Source organism: Belonocnema kinseyi, chromosome 5 (assembly GCF_010883055.1).
Source record: "Belonocnema kinseyi isolate 2016_QV_RU_SX_M_011 chromosome 5, B_treatae_v1, whole genome shotgun sequence".
Taxonomy (NCBI): Eukaryota; Metazoa; Arthropoda; class Insecta; order Hymenoptera; family Cynipidae; genus Belonocnema; species Belonocnema kinseyi.
In genome coordinates this window covers 110201476-110218081 of record NC_046661.1, presented here as the reverse complement: position 1 = coordinate 110218081, position 16606 = coordinate 110201476, and the positions used below count along the sequence as shown (strand labels likewise).

At 28.4% G+C, this 16606-nt stretch overlaps 2 protein-coding genes across 5 annotated transcripts in view; both read left to right on the top strand.

Annotated features, from left to right (window-relative positions):
* The window catches only part of LOC117172646, a 13623-nt gene extending 11130 nt beyond the window's left edge, over positions 1-2493 (top strand). The window contains exon 2 of the mRNA XM_033360758.1: positions 2067-2493. Coding sequence (XP_033216649.1) covers positions 2074-2376 — 303 coding nt within the window. The 5' untranslated portion in view covers positions 2067-2073 and the 3' untranslated portion in view covers positions 2377-2493. The remainder of the gene's footprint in view (positions 1-2066) is intronic.
* Positions 2494-6046: 3553 nt separating this feature from the next.
* Positions 6047-16606, top strand: part of LOC117173974 (homeobox protein AKR-like) — a 154525-nt gene continuing 143965 nt past the window's right edge. For 3 of the 4 annotated variants that reach the window (XM_033362640.1, XM_033362639.1, XM_033362634.1), the window contains exons 1-2: positions 6047-6252; positions 6504-6608. In XM_033362640.1, the coding sequence (XP_033218531.1) occupies positions 6593-6608 (16 nt within the window). In that variant the 5' untranslated portion in view covers positions 6047-6252; positions 6504-6592. Of the gene's footprint in view, positions 6253-6471; positions 6609-16606 lie in introns of all 4 variants that reach the window. The other variant, XM_033362635.1, reaches the window with a different exon arrangement.

The following is a 16606-nucleotide window of genomic DNA, read 5'->3' as shown; positions in this document are numbered from 1 at the left end:
GTATCAAGTTAAAGTAAATGGCAACGTGCCCAGAGGTAGACCGCGGAAAGAATGGTTAGAATGTGTGAATGAGACCCTACTTAGAAGAGACATAAGAAGTCAAAGAAACACGAGAGTCTGCATGAAAAAGTGCATGGACATAAAAGAAGCTAGAGAAGTATGCCAGGACAGGAAAGTATGGCGGAAAATAGTTAATAAAAATATTGTCAGTAGAGTGAACGACGCCTGAAACAAAGACCTTGGCTATTAATGGACCCAAGTGGGGAACCTTACATAACGGCTTCGTGAGGTTCTTCGCTTGGGGTGATTGCTAGAGAGATTGATCAGCAACCTGGGTCGGAGCAGTGTTGCGGAACGAACGTGTTATTTACATAAGTAGCACGAGAATTCTGGATCAATCTGAAAAATCTCTATCCCATCCACACACTACTCCTTTCCACTGCCGAGTGAGTCACGCCTACCCCGAAAGGGAAATGGCTTAATGGTGTAATAATAATAAAAAAAAACAGCTCTCATATGAAAATTCAAAATGTAAACTCAAAAAACATCAAATGTCCAAAAATAGTCAAATTTCGAAACAATAAAACTTGTGCTGAGTTGTGCTCGACAAATGCAGTCTTTATTTCCTCTAACAAAATTACGTGAGATCAACAGCTCTCATATGAAAACTCAAAATGTAAACTCAAAAAAAATAAAATGTCCGAAAATAGTCAAATTTCGAAACAATAAAACTTGTGCTGAGTTGTGCTCGACAAATTCAGTCTTTATTCCCTCTAACAAAATTACGTGAGATCAACAGTTCTATTAAAACTCAAAATATACCTGAAACTAAAAAACATAAAGATCCAAAAATAACACACACATTCACATAATAGAATTTCCGTTTTGTAATATGAACCGTTTATATTTTAATAATAATTATACATAAAAGACAATGATTTTCATAATATATTGTTCAAAATTGCAGTTTAATTAACAAGTCATAATTTCAGTGTGAATTTCGCTGTTTTGAATAACGTAACGAATGCACAAATCAGCACAAGTTTTAGTTTTTGGAAATTTGGCTATTTTAGGATCTTTTATGTTTTTTGAGTTTTAGGTACATTTTGAGTTTTCATATGAGAACGGTTGATCTCACGTAATTTTGTTAGAGGGAATAAAGACAGCATTTGTAAAGCACAACTCAGCACAAGTTTTATTTTTTCGTAACTTGACGATTTTTGGACATTTTTTTTTTTTTTGAGTTTACATTTTAAGTTTTCATATGAGAACTGTTGATCTCACGTAAGTTTGTTAAAGGGAATAAAGAAAATTCTCTTTTACTTTAAAAATCGTCTTTTTGGGTGGAAAATTCAACGATTTGCTAAAAAAAAAATATCACCTTTTGGCTAAAAATTCTACTATTTGGTTGAAAATTTAACTGTTTTGTTTAAAAGCCATCTTCTTTGGGTTAAAAAATGATCCTTTTTGATTAAAAACTAATTATTTTAATTTTATAATTAATCTAAATTCAACTCTTTTCTTAAAAAGTAATCTTTTTTTATCAAAATTTCAACTGATTTATTAAACACTTGTATTTTTGGAAAGAAAACCAATCCTTTTGGTGTAAAAATCCTCATTCGTTAGAAGTCATATTTTTTAGTTGAAAATTCGTCTTCTTTGCTTCAAAATTAAACTGGTTTGTAAAATATTTATCTTTTCAAATAAAAAATTTAAGATTATGTTCGAAAATGCAACTCTTCCTGGTTGAAGTTTAATCTTTTTTGTTTAAAAATTCGATCATTTGGTTCAAGATTCGTCGATTAGGAAAGTATAATATAAACTGTATTTGGTGTACAAGCTGAAATTATGAATAAAATTGTACTTTTTCAACTGCAAAAAGTTGAAAAAAGATGAGAAATCCCAAAATGGGGAAAAAGGTGACAAATTCCTAAAATAGGTGACAAATGGTGACAAAAGTTAAAATAGGTGACAAAAGGTGAATAGGTGACACTCTGTGATGACTGGGAAGCATTAAAATTTCTAAGTGTAAACATTGAAAATAAAACTCATTGATTTTGTTTTAGTTGAAAAATGAACTCTTTCGAACCGTTCTTGGATGGTCCATTCAACAAGTTATGGAAAGGATTAGATGATATTCAAAGCTTTCCTCAATGCGCAAAATTTGAATTGAGAGCTGCAGATTGTCTGGAAGCATACGGAAAGGATCACTGGGGGAAAAAATGTCAAGATTACGTTGAAGACTTGCGCGAATGCATTTTTCGCAGCAAGCAAAATATGCGAGTTCGCCTGATGAGATTGGAACGTCAGAGACAATGGAGAGCTGGAGAACGAGAAACTTATTACGCCCCTGGACCACCAGAAGATGCTTATTAAACAATTGCACAAAGGCAATTAACGAGTTTCGTGATTAGAACTTCTATTAATGATACGAAAGTGCAGGAAATTTCATGTTATTCACAATTATTTAAACTCTTAATTGAAATAAATCTCTAAAAATTACTCTAAGGATTTTAATTTTTTTAATTTACCTATAAGCACAATAGATTCTTGGTTTCGCGATGAAAGAGGCTTTGCAAATACAATAGAATTTGTAAAAAAAAAGAATTTAACTTCGAAAGCTTTAACATTATAATCGTTCAAAGTAGATACTTTATTTTAAGATTAGAATTGACAGTGCATTTGATAGGCTTGTAAGTTTCGCCTATAAAAATGAAAATGTTTAAATTGAATCTTCTGTATTTGGAAGCTTCCAATTTCAAATAATTAATCATCGTTTACAGTAAGTAAATTTAAAGGTACCTATTTCAAGTTTATTACGAACGTTTTAAAATAAATTAATGTCTATTTGTGAAATTATATAAAAGGCACTAAGGAACGTTTGTAAGAATGTAAGGACGACTGAAAAATCCCGAAAAGCAAAATTTCCGAATAATAAAATTCCCGAACCGAATTGAAAAATTGCCAAATTATAAAACACTTGGACTTGAAAATTCCTGAATTGCAACAATTAAAATGTTTTTTGAACAAAAATCTTTTATTATTATATTTTAACAAATAAACAAAATTCTAACAATTTTTTAATTGTTTAGACTCTGGTATGTTCTAGTTCGGATATCTTGTCATTCGTCATAATATAAAGTTTAATACAAAAAATGAAGCACATAAAAAGTAAAGTAGATAATATTAAAAATACCGAGGTTGTACATATAAACTATGGATAAACAAACGTACTTTCTCCAATATTTGCTGATTAAAAAAGTAAACACAAAAGTTATAGATCTATATAAATGAGAGGTAAAGAAATTTTCAGTCTATTTCATAAATAGACAAATATAATTTATTTAAAATGAACTATGCAAAACAGAACTTCAAATTTTTCATAATTAAACTACAAGTAGTTTATCAATTTCATCACAACTCTAGTAATTCCTTTGGCTACTAAAACACAAAAAAATACATTTTACTGAAAATTATAACACTATTAGTTAGAGTAAATGAGCTACATGATAATTTATTTATAGGCTTTTATTTGACTTCACAAAATATAAATTTATTAGCGAAAATTGAACTGCGTAATTGGTGAAAAGACATAATAAACTTTTTCTATTTCTTTTTCATATAAGTTTTGTTGATCGAACTGATGAGGCGAAAATATTTGCAGATTTTTTTGGTGCTTTTTTAGATTTGAGACTTTTGGAATTTTGTTGCAAAGTGTACCAGCACAGCAACAAATTTGATACTTTTTACTTAAAAATGCAAGTAATTCTATCAAAATTAATCTCTATTTTATTCAAAACTTGTAGTTTGTTATTGAAATAAAATATTTTTTATTTAAAATTAAAATCGTTTTAGGCTCATATATCATCTTTTTATATTTTTCTTATTCATCTTTTCGAGTAAAAATTCACCTGCTTGGTAGAGAATTAGACTATTTGGGAATATTAACAGTTTAAATGAAAATTTCATTATTTCGTAGAAAATTGATGTTCTAAATTTGAATATTCATCTCTTTCGGTTAGAATTACATCTTTTTGGGTAAAAACTGCAAATGTTTTTTTGGAAAATCTTGTACTGTCATTAATTTTTTTTCTTATAGAAACTGAATTTACTTGGTAGAAATTTCACCTTTTTGGTTAAAATGATACTATTTGAAAATTGAACTATTTGGTACTAAAATTAACTTGTTTGTTTAAACTTCAACTTTTTTGTAAAAAGTTTGTCATTTGGGTTTCAATTTAACATCTATGTCAAAAATTCATGTATTTTATTGAAAATTGGTTATTTTTGCTAAAAATGTAATCTTTTTGGTAGGAAACTCAAGTTTTTGTTAAAAAATTGGACTATTTATTCAAAATGTCATATTCGTGGAAAATTTAACTATTTTGTTGAAAATTCGTTTCTCTTTTTATTTAAGAATTAATGTTTTCATTTGAAAATTTAACAATTCCACTTTGTTAGACAATGCACGTATTTAATTGAAAATTCATCTTTTTGGATATAATATAAATCATTTTTAAAATTGAACTATTTGGTTGAGGAGATAACTATTTTGTTACAAATTTGATGTTTTTTGAAAATGTAGGAGAAAAATTTAGCAATTTGGATTCAAAAAATCAAGTATTTTGTTCAAAATTTAATTATAATGTTGAAAAATCCAACATTTGGTTAAAGTAATCTTTTTTGTCGAAAATACATGCCGAAACGTTGGTGATTATTTTTTATCAATGTTTTTTTTATTTAAGTTAAAAGTTAAAAATTTATCTTTTTGGTTGAACATTACTAATTTATTTGGTTACAAATTTAGTTTGCTAGAAAAATGTATAACGGATAAGGGAGATAAAAAATTGGCCAGGGAAAGTTAGGGAATTTCGAAATTCCGTAACGTAGCCGTTGATTGAATTCGCAAAATTTGATCCAAAGAAATCTTCCAATTATATTATAATTATTGATGTAATTACATTCACGAACAATGTATGCATATGCCAGAACGTGCTACCATCAAATAATAATTAATCAAACAAATTTACTAAATTGAGTTTCCAGTTTCTCGACCCAGTGAAAACTAGCAATGTGCCGTTTCTGAAATTTATACTTTTTGAAACTTTCAATGAAAAGTTTGAAAGTCAGTGAAACTTTTGAAACTTTAGAATTTTTAGCTATATTTATTATAATTATATATGGAAATTCCTAATGTACATTTAAAATGAGTCTTTGAATTGTAATAACTTCACTTTATATTTTTTTTTAATGTAAAAACTGAGAAAACAGAAGCAGAACTAACATAACCTAACATACAGATTTCCGAGGTACCAATAAAAGCGTAAAATTTTGAAATTTTGATCATAATTGATAATAATTCAATACAACACATTTGATAAATTTCAGACATAGAACTTATTTATATTTTATACATAATTTTATTGTTATTTTCTAACTTTACTTTCTTGTAATTACAGTTGCCTATATTAAAACAAGTTATCAAGTCATATATATATATATATATTAATGTGAATTATTTACATTCTAAAAATAAATTATTCAATTTTTTGTGATCAAGAAACTTATCTATTATTTGGCTTCGACTTGTCTGCAATGTCTTAGGTATATTTTTTTACTTAAATATGTCATATATCAATATATTTATGTATGTATATAATTATATATGTAACCGAACAATCAAGTAAAATTCATGTCCGTTAAGGACCTTACAAATAATCTCGAAAATGCCAACATAACTTTGTAAGTCAAATTTCTATTTATTTAATAAGTTTCGTTTAAATTTCATTGATAATAAATTTCGCATTTTGAAACTTCCAAAGTGAAAGTTTCAAAATTAAACTATCAACAACACATTGATAGTCCACACTTTCCAAAGCGAAATAAGGAAATAAAGATTAAATTACAAAAGAATAATTAATCAAAACTTCCACTTACCAGCAAATCTCCTTTCTCTTTCACACATTTCATAGTTTCTCCAAAAGGTTACGCCACCATCGCCGCTGTAAAAATCTCACGAGGGGTTCGAGAGGTGCGAGGAGAGAGCGGTACGAAACAGTACGAAAAGTGACGAAAACGAAGTTACGAAGCGCACCTGTCTGTCATCGCCGCCGACTGTCAATTTTAGACGCCAGTGAAGATTCTCGGGATTTTGCAAATCGCAAAATTTCAGATTGAAGAAAAAGTTCCGTGTGTCTCGAAGCCTTGAATGCAGTTTCTGAAGACAGCTAAAGCCATCGGTCCTTTTTAACGGTAAGAACTGACGAGAAACGCCGGTAATCAAAATTCGCATGACGCGTGAGTCTGAAAGCATGGACGCGCGAACCTCTCCCTGATTTGCGAAAATTATCTTCCCGAATTTCGGGAACCCTGGGTGCCCCAAATTCGAGCGAATCGCGTAGAGAACGCGTCCTGTCAATTTTCCTAATCTAGAATTAAATTTGGCATTCGACAAATATTTTTGTGGCGTAGATTATACTGACGGGGATTGTATCGTTTGACAGCTCTGAAGTGTGAAGTGTAAACAACTTTGGCAATCGACCTGATCCACGGACTGGCGCGAACGAATTGTATTTTCGGAGGCCTGCCGGAAATGGATCACCGGGCCGGTGAGTTTTTTGTGTTTTTCATTTTTCGTCATTAGGGGAAAATTTCCGGTTTTTGCCGCGACATTTCTTTTGGACGCCGAATGCACGTGGTTGTTGCCGCAACGCGGCGCGGGATTGGAGAAAAAGGGGGTCCACACGAGATAATGCAAGGATGCCGCTTGTCAGTTGTCATTTTGTCATTTTCGTTTTTGTTAGATTCTTGAAAGGGGAAAATTGAAGGGAGTTGTTTACGACGTTTCCTTGGAGGACGTTTCAATTATCGAGAAACTCTCATTTGTTTGAGTAATTTATTCCTTTTTTGCTTATTTATTTACATTAGAAATACTAGAAACTGAAAGATAACCTCCAAAGCACGTTGTTATTCTTTGTGAGTTAATTTTGCTTTTTAGTTTTATTTCAGAGAAGTTTTTGTGATACAAATTTTAAATATGCGAATTTTGGTATTTTTTTATGGTCCGGAAACAGTTGTCATGGCAATTTGATTCAATATTATTCCTTTGTTTTGTCCAATTTTCCCAGAAATGCTATTTTTATAGCCTTTTTTTCATCTGGATAATTAACTTTTTCACAGAAATGACAAAGCAATTTTTAGAAATAATTCAAGTTCTCTATCAAAATAAAAAATTATTTCGTTTTTTTGTGGAATTGAAAGGAATAGGAAAGTTAACCTTCAAAATTTAACAGCATGTGCTGTCAGATTTGTTCAATATTTTATAAATTTATTTCCATCTATTAAAGTAAGATTTTTCGACTGCTAATTTAATATTATCTGTAAGATCTATAGAAAAGAATAATTTTCCAGTTAGAAAATTATATGACTCGATTCGAAAAACGATGGGACTTATTTCTTTGTTCTCAGCACACGGTTTAAAACGTATTTCAAATGCTTGGAATTGTTTTTTTTTTCTTTTGTTTAGTTTAGTGATAAGTAATATGTAATTTTACAATACTACGAATATAAATCTAACTTCGAAATTATTGAAAATTAAAAAAATCAGGAACCCAGCGATCAAATTTGAACATCACTATTAAATGTCTCAATTCAAATTTTCTTTTAATGTTGATAAAATTTCCAAACTGTTTATAATATTACCGAAAAATAAATTTCTCGACAAAAAATTGCAGAATTATAAAATGTCCGAAATAGACAACTCCTGAATTTTAACAATTAAATTTTTTGTGAATATTTGTTAAAAATTGGCCAATGAATTTTGTAGTTAAATTGGAATGTTGACATTTTGATTCATTCTAAATTTCATTTTGTAAATTTTAAAAGTTTTTAAATTAAAATAAAGTATAAATGAAGATGTTAAATATTGTAGCAACTTAAAATTGAACAAGTGAACGTAGAAGGCCTTAAGAATATAACATTTTAAAATAAATGTTCCTGATTAAATTTTATTCAATAGAAATTAAAACCTTGAAAACGTTTGCTGCATCAAAGATTCTTTTCGAGAAAATCATAACCAGGAAAAACCTGGGCATTACAGTGAATTTATTCTTCGACAGGGACTTTTACCAATGAAAACAAAATCTTGCTAATTACTTGATATATCACAATCACATGATATAATGTAGTTTAAAATGAGTGCTTCATTGTGCATTATAACGCTTTATATTTACGTTATTTCGTGTTATTACGCCTTAGTACACATTATTACACAATTATTACTTGAATATTGCGGCGCTATTGAAGAGTATTGCAGCAGTCAAAATAAAAATATTCGTAATCTTTATTCTTTTTTCTTATAATCTGTCTTAAGCTACGAATAAGTATTTTTGAATATATTTTAATTACAGTATTCAATAAGCTGCCCTCTGTAATTTTTAAATTCCTAATTATTAGATCCCTATAAACCTCAGTATTTTAAAAATAACCGAAAATGTTGTCAAAAATCAAATTGTTAATTAAAAACAAAAATTATAAAGTAACTTCGAGGTAATTCAGTGCTGAATTGAATCCTGCAAAATTTGTTTGGAAAATGTTATTAGATTCGGCGAGATGTTTTTTTCGTTTCAGGCGTACATGTTTTTAAGTTTAACTTGTACAATTATTGTTATTTCAATTTCAAACAGTAATTTTAAGAAACTTTAAACAATACAAAAATTCTCTTCTGATAAAAATATTTGATTAATGTATTTTTAATAAACAAATAATATTGATTAAAAAACAATTTTCTAAATATTTATTATATATTACCTACTTAATATTTTAATGTTTTATACTTCGGTAATTTCTTTTTCCGAATTTTATTATTGGGAATTTTCCACTTCAGTAATATTATAAGCTGTTTGGTAATTTTCCGATTCGGAATTTTTATGTTTCGGCAATTTAATAATTTTCGGAATTTTCGAATTCGGGATTTGTCATTTTATTTTTTTATTTTGCTGTCAATTTTAAGAGTTTTAAAATGCAGTTTTTATGACATAAACAATTAAAAATTAAAAACATTGGATATTTTAATTTGTGTTAGAAAACGTTTTAAGTTAAATAATTGTATTTATATAAATTATTGATCTTTTAAAGTTGAACTGTAGTTCGAGTATTAAAAATTGAATACTAATTAATTTTACAAAAAGCTTTTATTCAATTCAAAATCCTATTAAAAAGGTGTTTCATTCTAAAATTTTTCATTATTAACCCATACAATTTGAAATTTTTTAATATTTAGCAATATTTGACTGTTTATTTAAAATGGTGAATTATAAATCAAATAATCAAAACTAAACAATTTGAAAATGAATTATTTGAAATAAAACCTTGAACTGTTAAACGTTCAAAGTACTAAATGTAATCTTTACACGTTACAATTTAATTTGTTTTTAAATTATAAGCGAAAGTGTTGAATTTTGATTCATAAAGAACAATGAAATACTTGTTTATCATTTGAAACGACTTCAAACTAAAATAATTTAACTTCTTATTAAAAAAGTGTTGACTTTAAAATAAATTTTAATCATTCAACTCTTAATAGTTTTGACTTAAAATTGCCTAAAATGATAAAATTTTGAACATTTACAAATTTATTGATTCGTTTTACAATTTGGTCTTTAGAGAATTGAAAATGATAGCATGGATTTATATTTTAACTAGAAATACGTAAGCTGTTCAAGTTTAAAGGTTTAAATTTGAAGATCTCCAGCCTGGATGTTTAAAAATTTCAATTGTAGTTAAATTCTCATTACCTCAAAACAACAAATTTTCAGCTTTAAGAGTTTGAATTTTTTATATTTCAATGACCTTCTAACATTTTTGTAAGCCGATAAAAGTTTTCGATATTTTGTTCTTAATAAAAGATATTTTGTTCTTATCACACTCCGAAATGGTTAATCATTCAGTTAAGCTTTTTAGGTCAAATCCGATAAAAAAGCTCTAAACTGAACTTTGTGGAAATTAAAAAAATATCCAAATAAATGTCGAGTTTCAGTTACTTTCATTATTTGAATTTTTATTAATTCAAAGTTTGTAATATATTAGCTTTTATAACATTTTCAAATTTGGGAACCAACATTTTGAAAATTGAACGCGTTGAGATCGTATATTCTCCAATTTGAAAGCTTCCAATACATCGAAAATAAGAATCACATCTAGATTTAAATTTTCATGTGAATGTGGACGTTTTTTTAATCATTCAAGCTTAATAGTTTTTTAATTAACTAATAAATGGAATTTGAAAGCTGTGGAGTTAAATTCAAAAATATATTAATCTCTTGAAACTTAAAACCATCTAAATAAAAATGTATGTACAGGAAGAATAACTGGAAATCTATTTAGGACAAATCCGCATTTATTTACATAAACTAGAATTTAATTTTAAAATGAAGATAAATAAGAAACCAGAAAGTCGAATTCAAAATTCTATTTGCTATTTCTTATAGGGAATATATTACAAATGGGAAAAATATCTTGACCGGAAATAAAAATGATACAATTGGAATCTAATAGAGGAATAGTAATGAGTTAAATTTACACCAAATCGAGTTTAATGGGCATTAGGAATTAAACGTTATCTAGCGGTCGGATGGCTCTTTGCACTACCTTTATCTGGCTATTACGGAAAAAAGGCTTCCATTTTTCCATCTAACTCAGACACTTCGATTACTTGTGCAAAATTTCAAAACAGGGGATCAAAGTATTCAACTTGCAGAACAGTCTTAGTAGTCGTCTGTAATTATGAATGGGTAACGTAGCTAGGATATTTTCTCAATTAAAATCACTTCCAACTATAACATCAGGATTTTACTATAGAGTTTAATGAACAAGTTAATTTCTGATGTTATTGTTTCGACCAGGTAAATTAAAAAATTAAAGATATTACAATTTTTTGGATATACTGGTCAGTTTGTAATAATAGTATTAACAATGTATGTAATAATAAATATTACACAATCTGAGAAAAAGAGAGTTCGAATCCCGCCGAAGTTAGATGATTCCTTTTTCTCAAATTGTGTAATATTTAACATTACATAAGTTCGTAATATTATTATTAAAAACTCCAATATATCGAAAAGATGTAATATCTTTAATTTTTAATCAAAAAGTTTTTTTTGTTGAAATATTATATGCATATTTTTTAAACTTAGGAAAAAAATATCGTTTTGAAGTTTTCAGAATGCACTTTCAATCCTTTTTGAATGAAATCTTTTAATTAATTAAATAATTATTTAATTTTGTAATACTTTGGATGATTTTAAAATTAAAAATATTGTTTTTCTCGCCAATATTTGTTTGGATATAATTAACTACAAAATATTTTGATAGCTTAGAATAAAGTTTTTACAATTACTCTTTTCCTGCTTTAACAATAGAAGATTTTTACTGAAACATAGTTGACAATAACAATATCACTTCGTTACGAAATAGTCAATAGACCTTCCCGGACGAGCTACACCGGCGTCTACTAAACAAGGTGAATTACCAACTATTTCCATGAGAATGCAATTAGGTCGTTTTAACTTATGCATTCATTTCTTGTCGAGCTGTCCCACGAGATTCTTGAATATTATGTGCATTCTCCTAATTCTAATTTCTACACTGCCCAATACTGTATTCTTAATTTTATTTTTTGCCCCGGAAATTCTGACCTACGATTTTAAATATATTGTCGGTCGAAATATGCCAAAAAGGTTTTAAATTCCAGGCATCATGGTCATGCGTAGTCAAACTTGCCCCCCCCCCCCCGTTTAAAAAATTAAATTTGTTAGAGTTCTAACATCCTTTTGGATAGTTACAAAATTCCTGAAGTTTTTCAAAAATAGTTTTGGTCAATTTCAAACAAATTAATGTTTGGAAAAACACATCGCTTAAATCTAAACGAGTACAAGAATTCTAATAAAATGTGATTTAAAAAAAGCAAAACGCTAAAAGTTAAAACATTTTGAAAATTCCATGCCTAAATTACGTAAAGTTTTCTAAAATTTTCAACCACGTATCTCCCTTTGTTAGAGTTCGTAGGTTTACCCCCCCCCCCCACTTCCATCCCCTATATTACGTTATTTTTGTGGACTAAATTTAAATTCCAACCAACTAGTTGAATTTTCAGTCCAAGAAGATGAATTCTTAATCAAACATCTTCCCACTGCGCGGCCACATTCTTATTGCGCGTGGCTCGCTCCGTTTGCAAGCTTGAGCGCGCCATGGTGCGCGACTATTACTTCTCGCGCTTTACGCTCGATGATGTATTTACCTCGCGCTAAGCGCTCGGTCTTTGTATTTTCCCCACATTTGTAAACAGACCTTTTAAAATTAAAGCTCAAAACGTCCACTACTGTAATTTTGTAATTGTGAATTCTCTTTTGTCAAAAGAGCTTCGCTCGCAAGTTTGAGCGCACCTGGGGCGCGCAACTGTTGGTTCTCGCACTTCGCGCTCAGTTTTTGCATGTCTCCAACATTTGTGCATAGACCTTTTAAAATTAGAGGTCAGCGGATCGACAACTGTAATGTCGTGATTGTGAACTCTTTTGTTAAAGCTCTTTCGGCTTTAGCGAACACATTCTCATCACGTATCTCGTGCTTCGCACTCGATTTTGTCCACAATATGAACTTTTCTACATTATGCTCAATACTTTTATATCAAATATAATACATTCTTTAGATACCTCTGCCTAGTATTGCTTATTCAGATATTTGAAAATAATGTACAAAATTTATTTTCCAGCTACAATGAAACATGTATCATTTGAATAAATTTATACCACTACGTCTCATAATATGCATGGAAATTGAAACATACTTATTCTTATTGCTAGTCCGGGGGCTGGGTACCTTCCCGCATGCACTAAGACCGCCAAAGCTGAAAACCCTTTATTATTATGTATTTTAAGCCTCTAAATCCGAATCCACAACTTGATTTTTTGAAAAAGTGGTTTTTTCTATCCGAACAATTTTTTTTAGAAAATATGGCTTATTTTAAGAAGAAAAGGTCTCCAGTAACTTTTTTGTAAAATGTATATTTCAAAAGTTATGAATTTTTAAAGGTCGAAAATTTGATGTTTTTTGAATAACTTTCACTGTTGATAATTTTTGATCTACCGAACGTTTCTGAAAATTTCAAAAACGTATGTATTCTCTAAAACTTACTCTACAAATTGACATAGTTTTCCACTATGACAGGTATTTGCAAGTTGTACTTTTTGCGATCAACAATAGGGCTTTTTTACTGCGCGCCTCGCTGCGCGCGCTTCGGTCAACCTTACTATATCGTCATTTTTTATGGTTAAGTTTTCTATCTTATCTCAAGGTATTGTGAAACTTGCCGGAGATTATATAAATTGTGTAAAATATTTATTTACATAAGTACATTTTACGCAGTTAATAAATAAAATAATTATAATAAATATTATGACTATTGTAATAAATATGATAATAATTCCATTAATTATTATAGTAATTATAATAATTACGATATTAATAGTTAATTTAACTGTTTTGAATTACTTTACAGTCATCAAGACAACATTGCAATAAAAAAATTATCGATGTCTTTCGAAAAGCATACTATGTCAATCGTAAAAAAAGCCTTTTTGTTGATCGCAAAAAGTACAACTGGCAAAGACCTGCCATAGTGGAAAACTATGTCAATTTGAAGAGTAAGTTTTACAGAATACATACGTTTTTGAAATGTTCAGAAATGTTCGGTAGATCAAAAATTATCAACAGTGAAAGTTAGTAAAAAACGTCAAATTTTCGACGTTTAAAAATTCATAACTTTTGAAATATGCATTTTACAAAAATATACTAGAGATCTTTTCTTCTTAAAATAAACCATATTTTCTAAAAAAAAAAATTGTCCGGATAGAAAAAACAACTTTTTCATAATTTGTTTAAATAAATGCAATTTAAACAATGTTCTACGCATTTTTCGAAAAATTAAGTTGTGGATTCGGATTCAGAGGCTCAAAATACATAAGAATAAAGGTTTTTCAGCTTTGGCGGTCTTTGTGCACATGGGAAGGTACCCAGTCCCCGCCCCCCGAACTATGCCTTGTTTTTATAATTTTTTTTCTAAACTTGTTTTTTATGAACAAAAGAAAATCTACTCGTTCTGTCTAAATATTATTGATAACAAATGCGTAGATCCTTTTCGGGTCAACAATTTTTGTCTATTAATTTTTTTTCATACCTTTTATCGTTTTCCAAACAAATTAATTTTTTTGTTTTAAAGGTAAGTTTTTACGAAAAAAAAAACCAAAAATATGCTCCCTATCAAAAAACTATTCGGAACAAATTTGTAAATCTTTTTTAGTTGCATAAATTTTGTCTTATTTATTCTCGTAGCTTTTTTAGTTGATACACAAATTTAATTTTTTTATTTTTAATGTTCTTTTTTATGCTGTTTCATTCGCTTTTGTGCGGTCCAGTTTAAACGAACTGGATCTTTATTTTTGGTCCCTCAAACTGTGTGCCAAAGCACAATCCAATCCAAAATAGTCTTAAAGAAACAAAACAAAAAACAATTGAATTCCCATCCAAAATCGATTAACTTTCAACCACAAAACTGCATTTTTAACTAAGAAAAAAGGTGAAATTTCTACCAAAAGATACGAATTTTCAACTAAGAAGATTATTTTCATATCAAAGAAGACAGATTATCGAATAGTTAAATTTTTAATTAAAAAACGAATTTTATACACAATAGTTAAATTTTGAGCATAAAGGAAATTTTAAATCAAATGTATCCATTAAAGACGATTTTTTAACACAAATCTGGTATCTTCAATTAAAGCAGAATAATTTCCAACCGAACAGTTGCATTGTTAACAAAAAAATTGACTTTCTACAGAAAAAAACGAATTTTCAACATAATTCATAAATTTTCAACAAAGTAGTTATATTTTAAACTAAAAGTAATTATTTTCTACCAAAAAATAAGAATTTTCAACAAGATACATGAATTTACAAGTTAGTTACATTTTCAATCAAAAGGATTAATTTTCTATAAAAAAATACGAATTTTTAACAAAATGCGTGCATTTTCTACTCTACGTGATAATTTTTCAACTGAAAAAGAAACTAATTTTCAAAAAAGTAGTTGACTTTTTAATCAAATTCATTTTCAACAAAGTAGTTCAACTTTCGACCAAATAGTTGAATTTTCTATCCCATGGATGAAATTTCACCCCGAAAAAACGAATTTTCTACAAGTTCATTTTCTATGGAATCAGAATTATTTTTTACCAGATAGTTCCATATGTACCAACAAAGATGCATAGAAATCCCCCCCTCCGTTCCTGGAATTCTTTCAATAATAAATTTTTTATTTTGAAATTATACATATTTTGGTAGAACTCTTTTGGAACTAAAAAATTCTGCAACAAAATCAAATGTTTGAAAATGGGGCAATGGTTTTTTTTAAACATTTCTTTTTGTCAAATTAAGAATATTACTTCCTGCTTGAAGCTTCAGGAACTCTAGAACTATTCTAAATGCAAAGGGTGTACGTTTAGCATGAAAAACGTTGCCTTTAGGCTTAGAAATATTAAAATAAAACCATCCAAAGTTTGAATCTTTCGTATTGAAATATTGGACTTTTAACATTAGTTTTGTGAAAATTTACAAAACTGAAAACTATAAGTAACTGAAGAATAAAAATATTGTGGATAAAGAATTGCAAATCTTTATTAAAAATGGATTTTTATTGCAGAAATGATAAATGCAAGATTTTCATTTCGCATGATATTGCAAAGTATTTGAAAATATGTTCCGATTTTAAAAGATTGGATTGCATTAGTGGTGCGAAACTTGGAATATGGAATTAGTATAATTTCTAAAACAATTATATTTGCTCGAGATTAAAATTATTTGTTCTAATGAATCCTTAAGTATCTATGCAAAAATGTAGAATAGACTCCAGATAATTTGAGTAATTCGAAACTCGTAACATGCGCGTTTATTTTTATAAGGAATTTATTCAAATTCTATTACGCTGGTAAGAAGAAGAAGAATTTTTATATCAATTTAGTTCACTTAATTCTTTTAATTTTACTGTCGATTAGGAGCCCTTCAAAAAATCCTTAATCAAAAATAGTATATATTTTTAGTTTAATAGATTGAGAGCCTATTTTTAAATTATGTAATCCTATTGAATTTATTTTGTAAATCCTTCTAATTTAGAAGTGTGGAATTAAAAATTTCAGATCTAATCGATTGAAGTCCAGAAGTTTTAAAATTACAAATTTGAATACATTTATTTAACAATGTCAGTTTATTAAAAATTGTCTTTATACTTCATCATATCTAAATTATTTATTAATTTAATGATTTTTAAGAAAAGTGTGTAATTTATTTTCTTCATTCATGAACCCTTCATATTTTAAGTTTCGCATCTGTCTGCTATCGTCTGCTCATAAATCAGTAGACCATGTGTAGTTTTTTTTACAATTCTTGTTAAAGATCGATGGTCTAATTTGAAGTTTAACCGATTGCATTTCTCTTTTATCTCTCGATTCAACCATATCAAATTCAAAAAAAAGTTATGAAACTCCTTTCAAAACTAGCA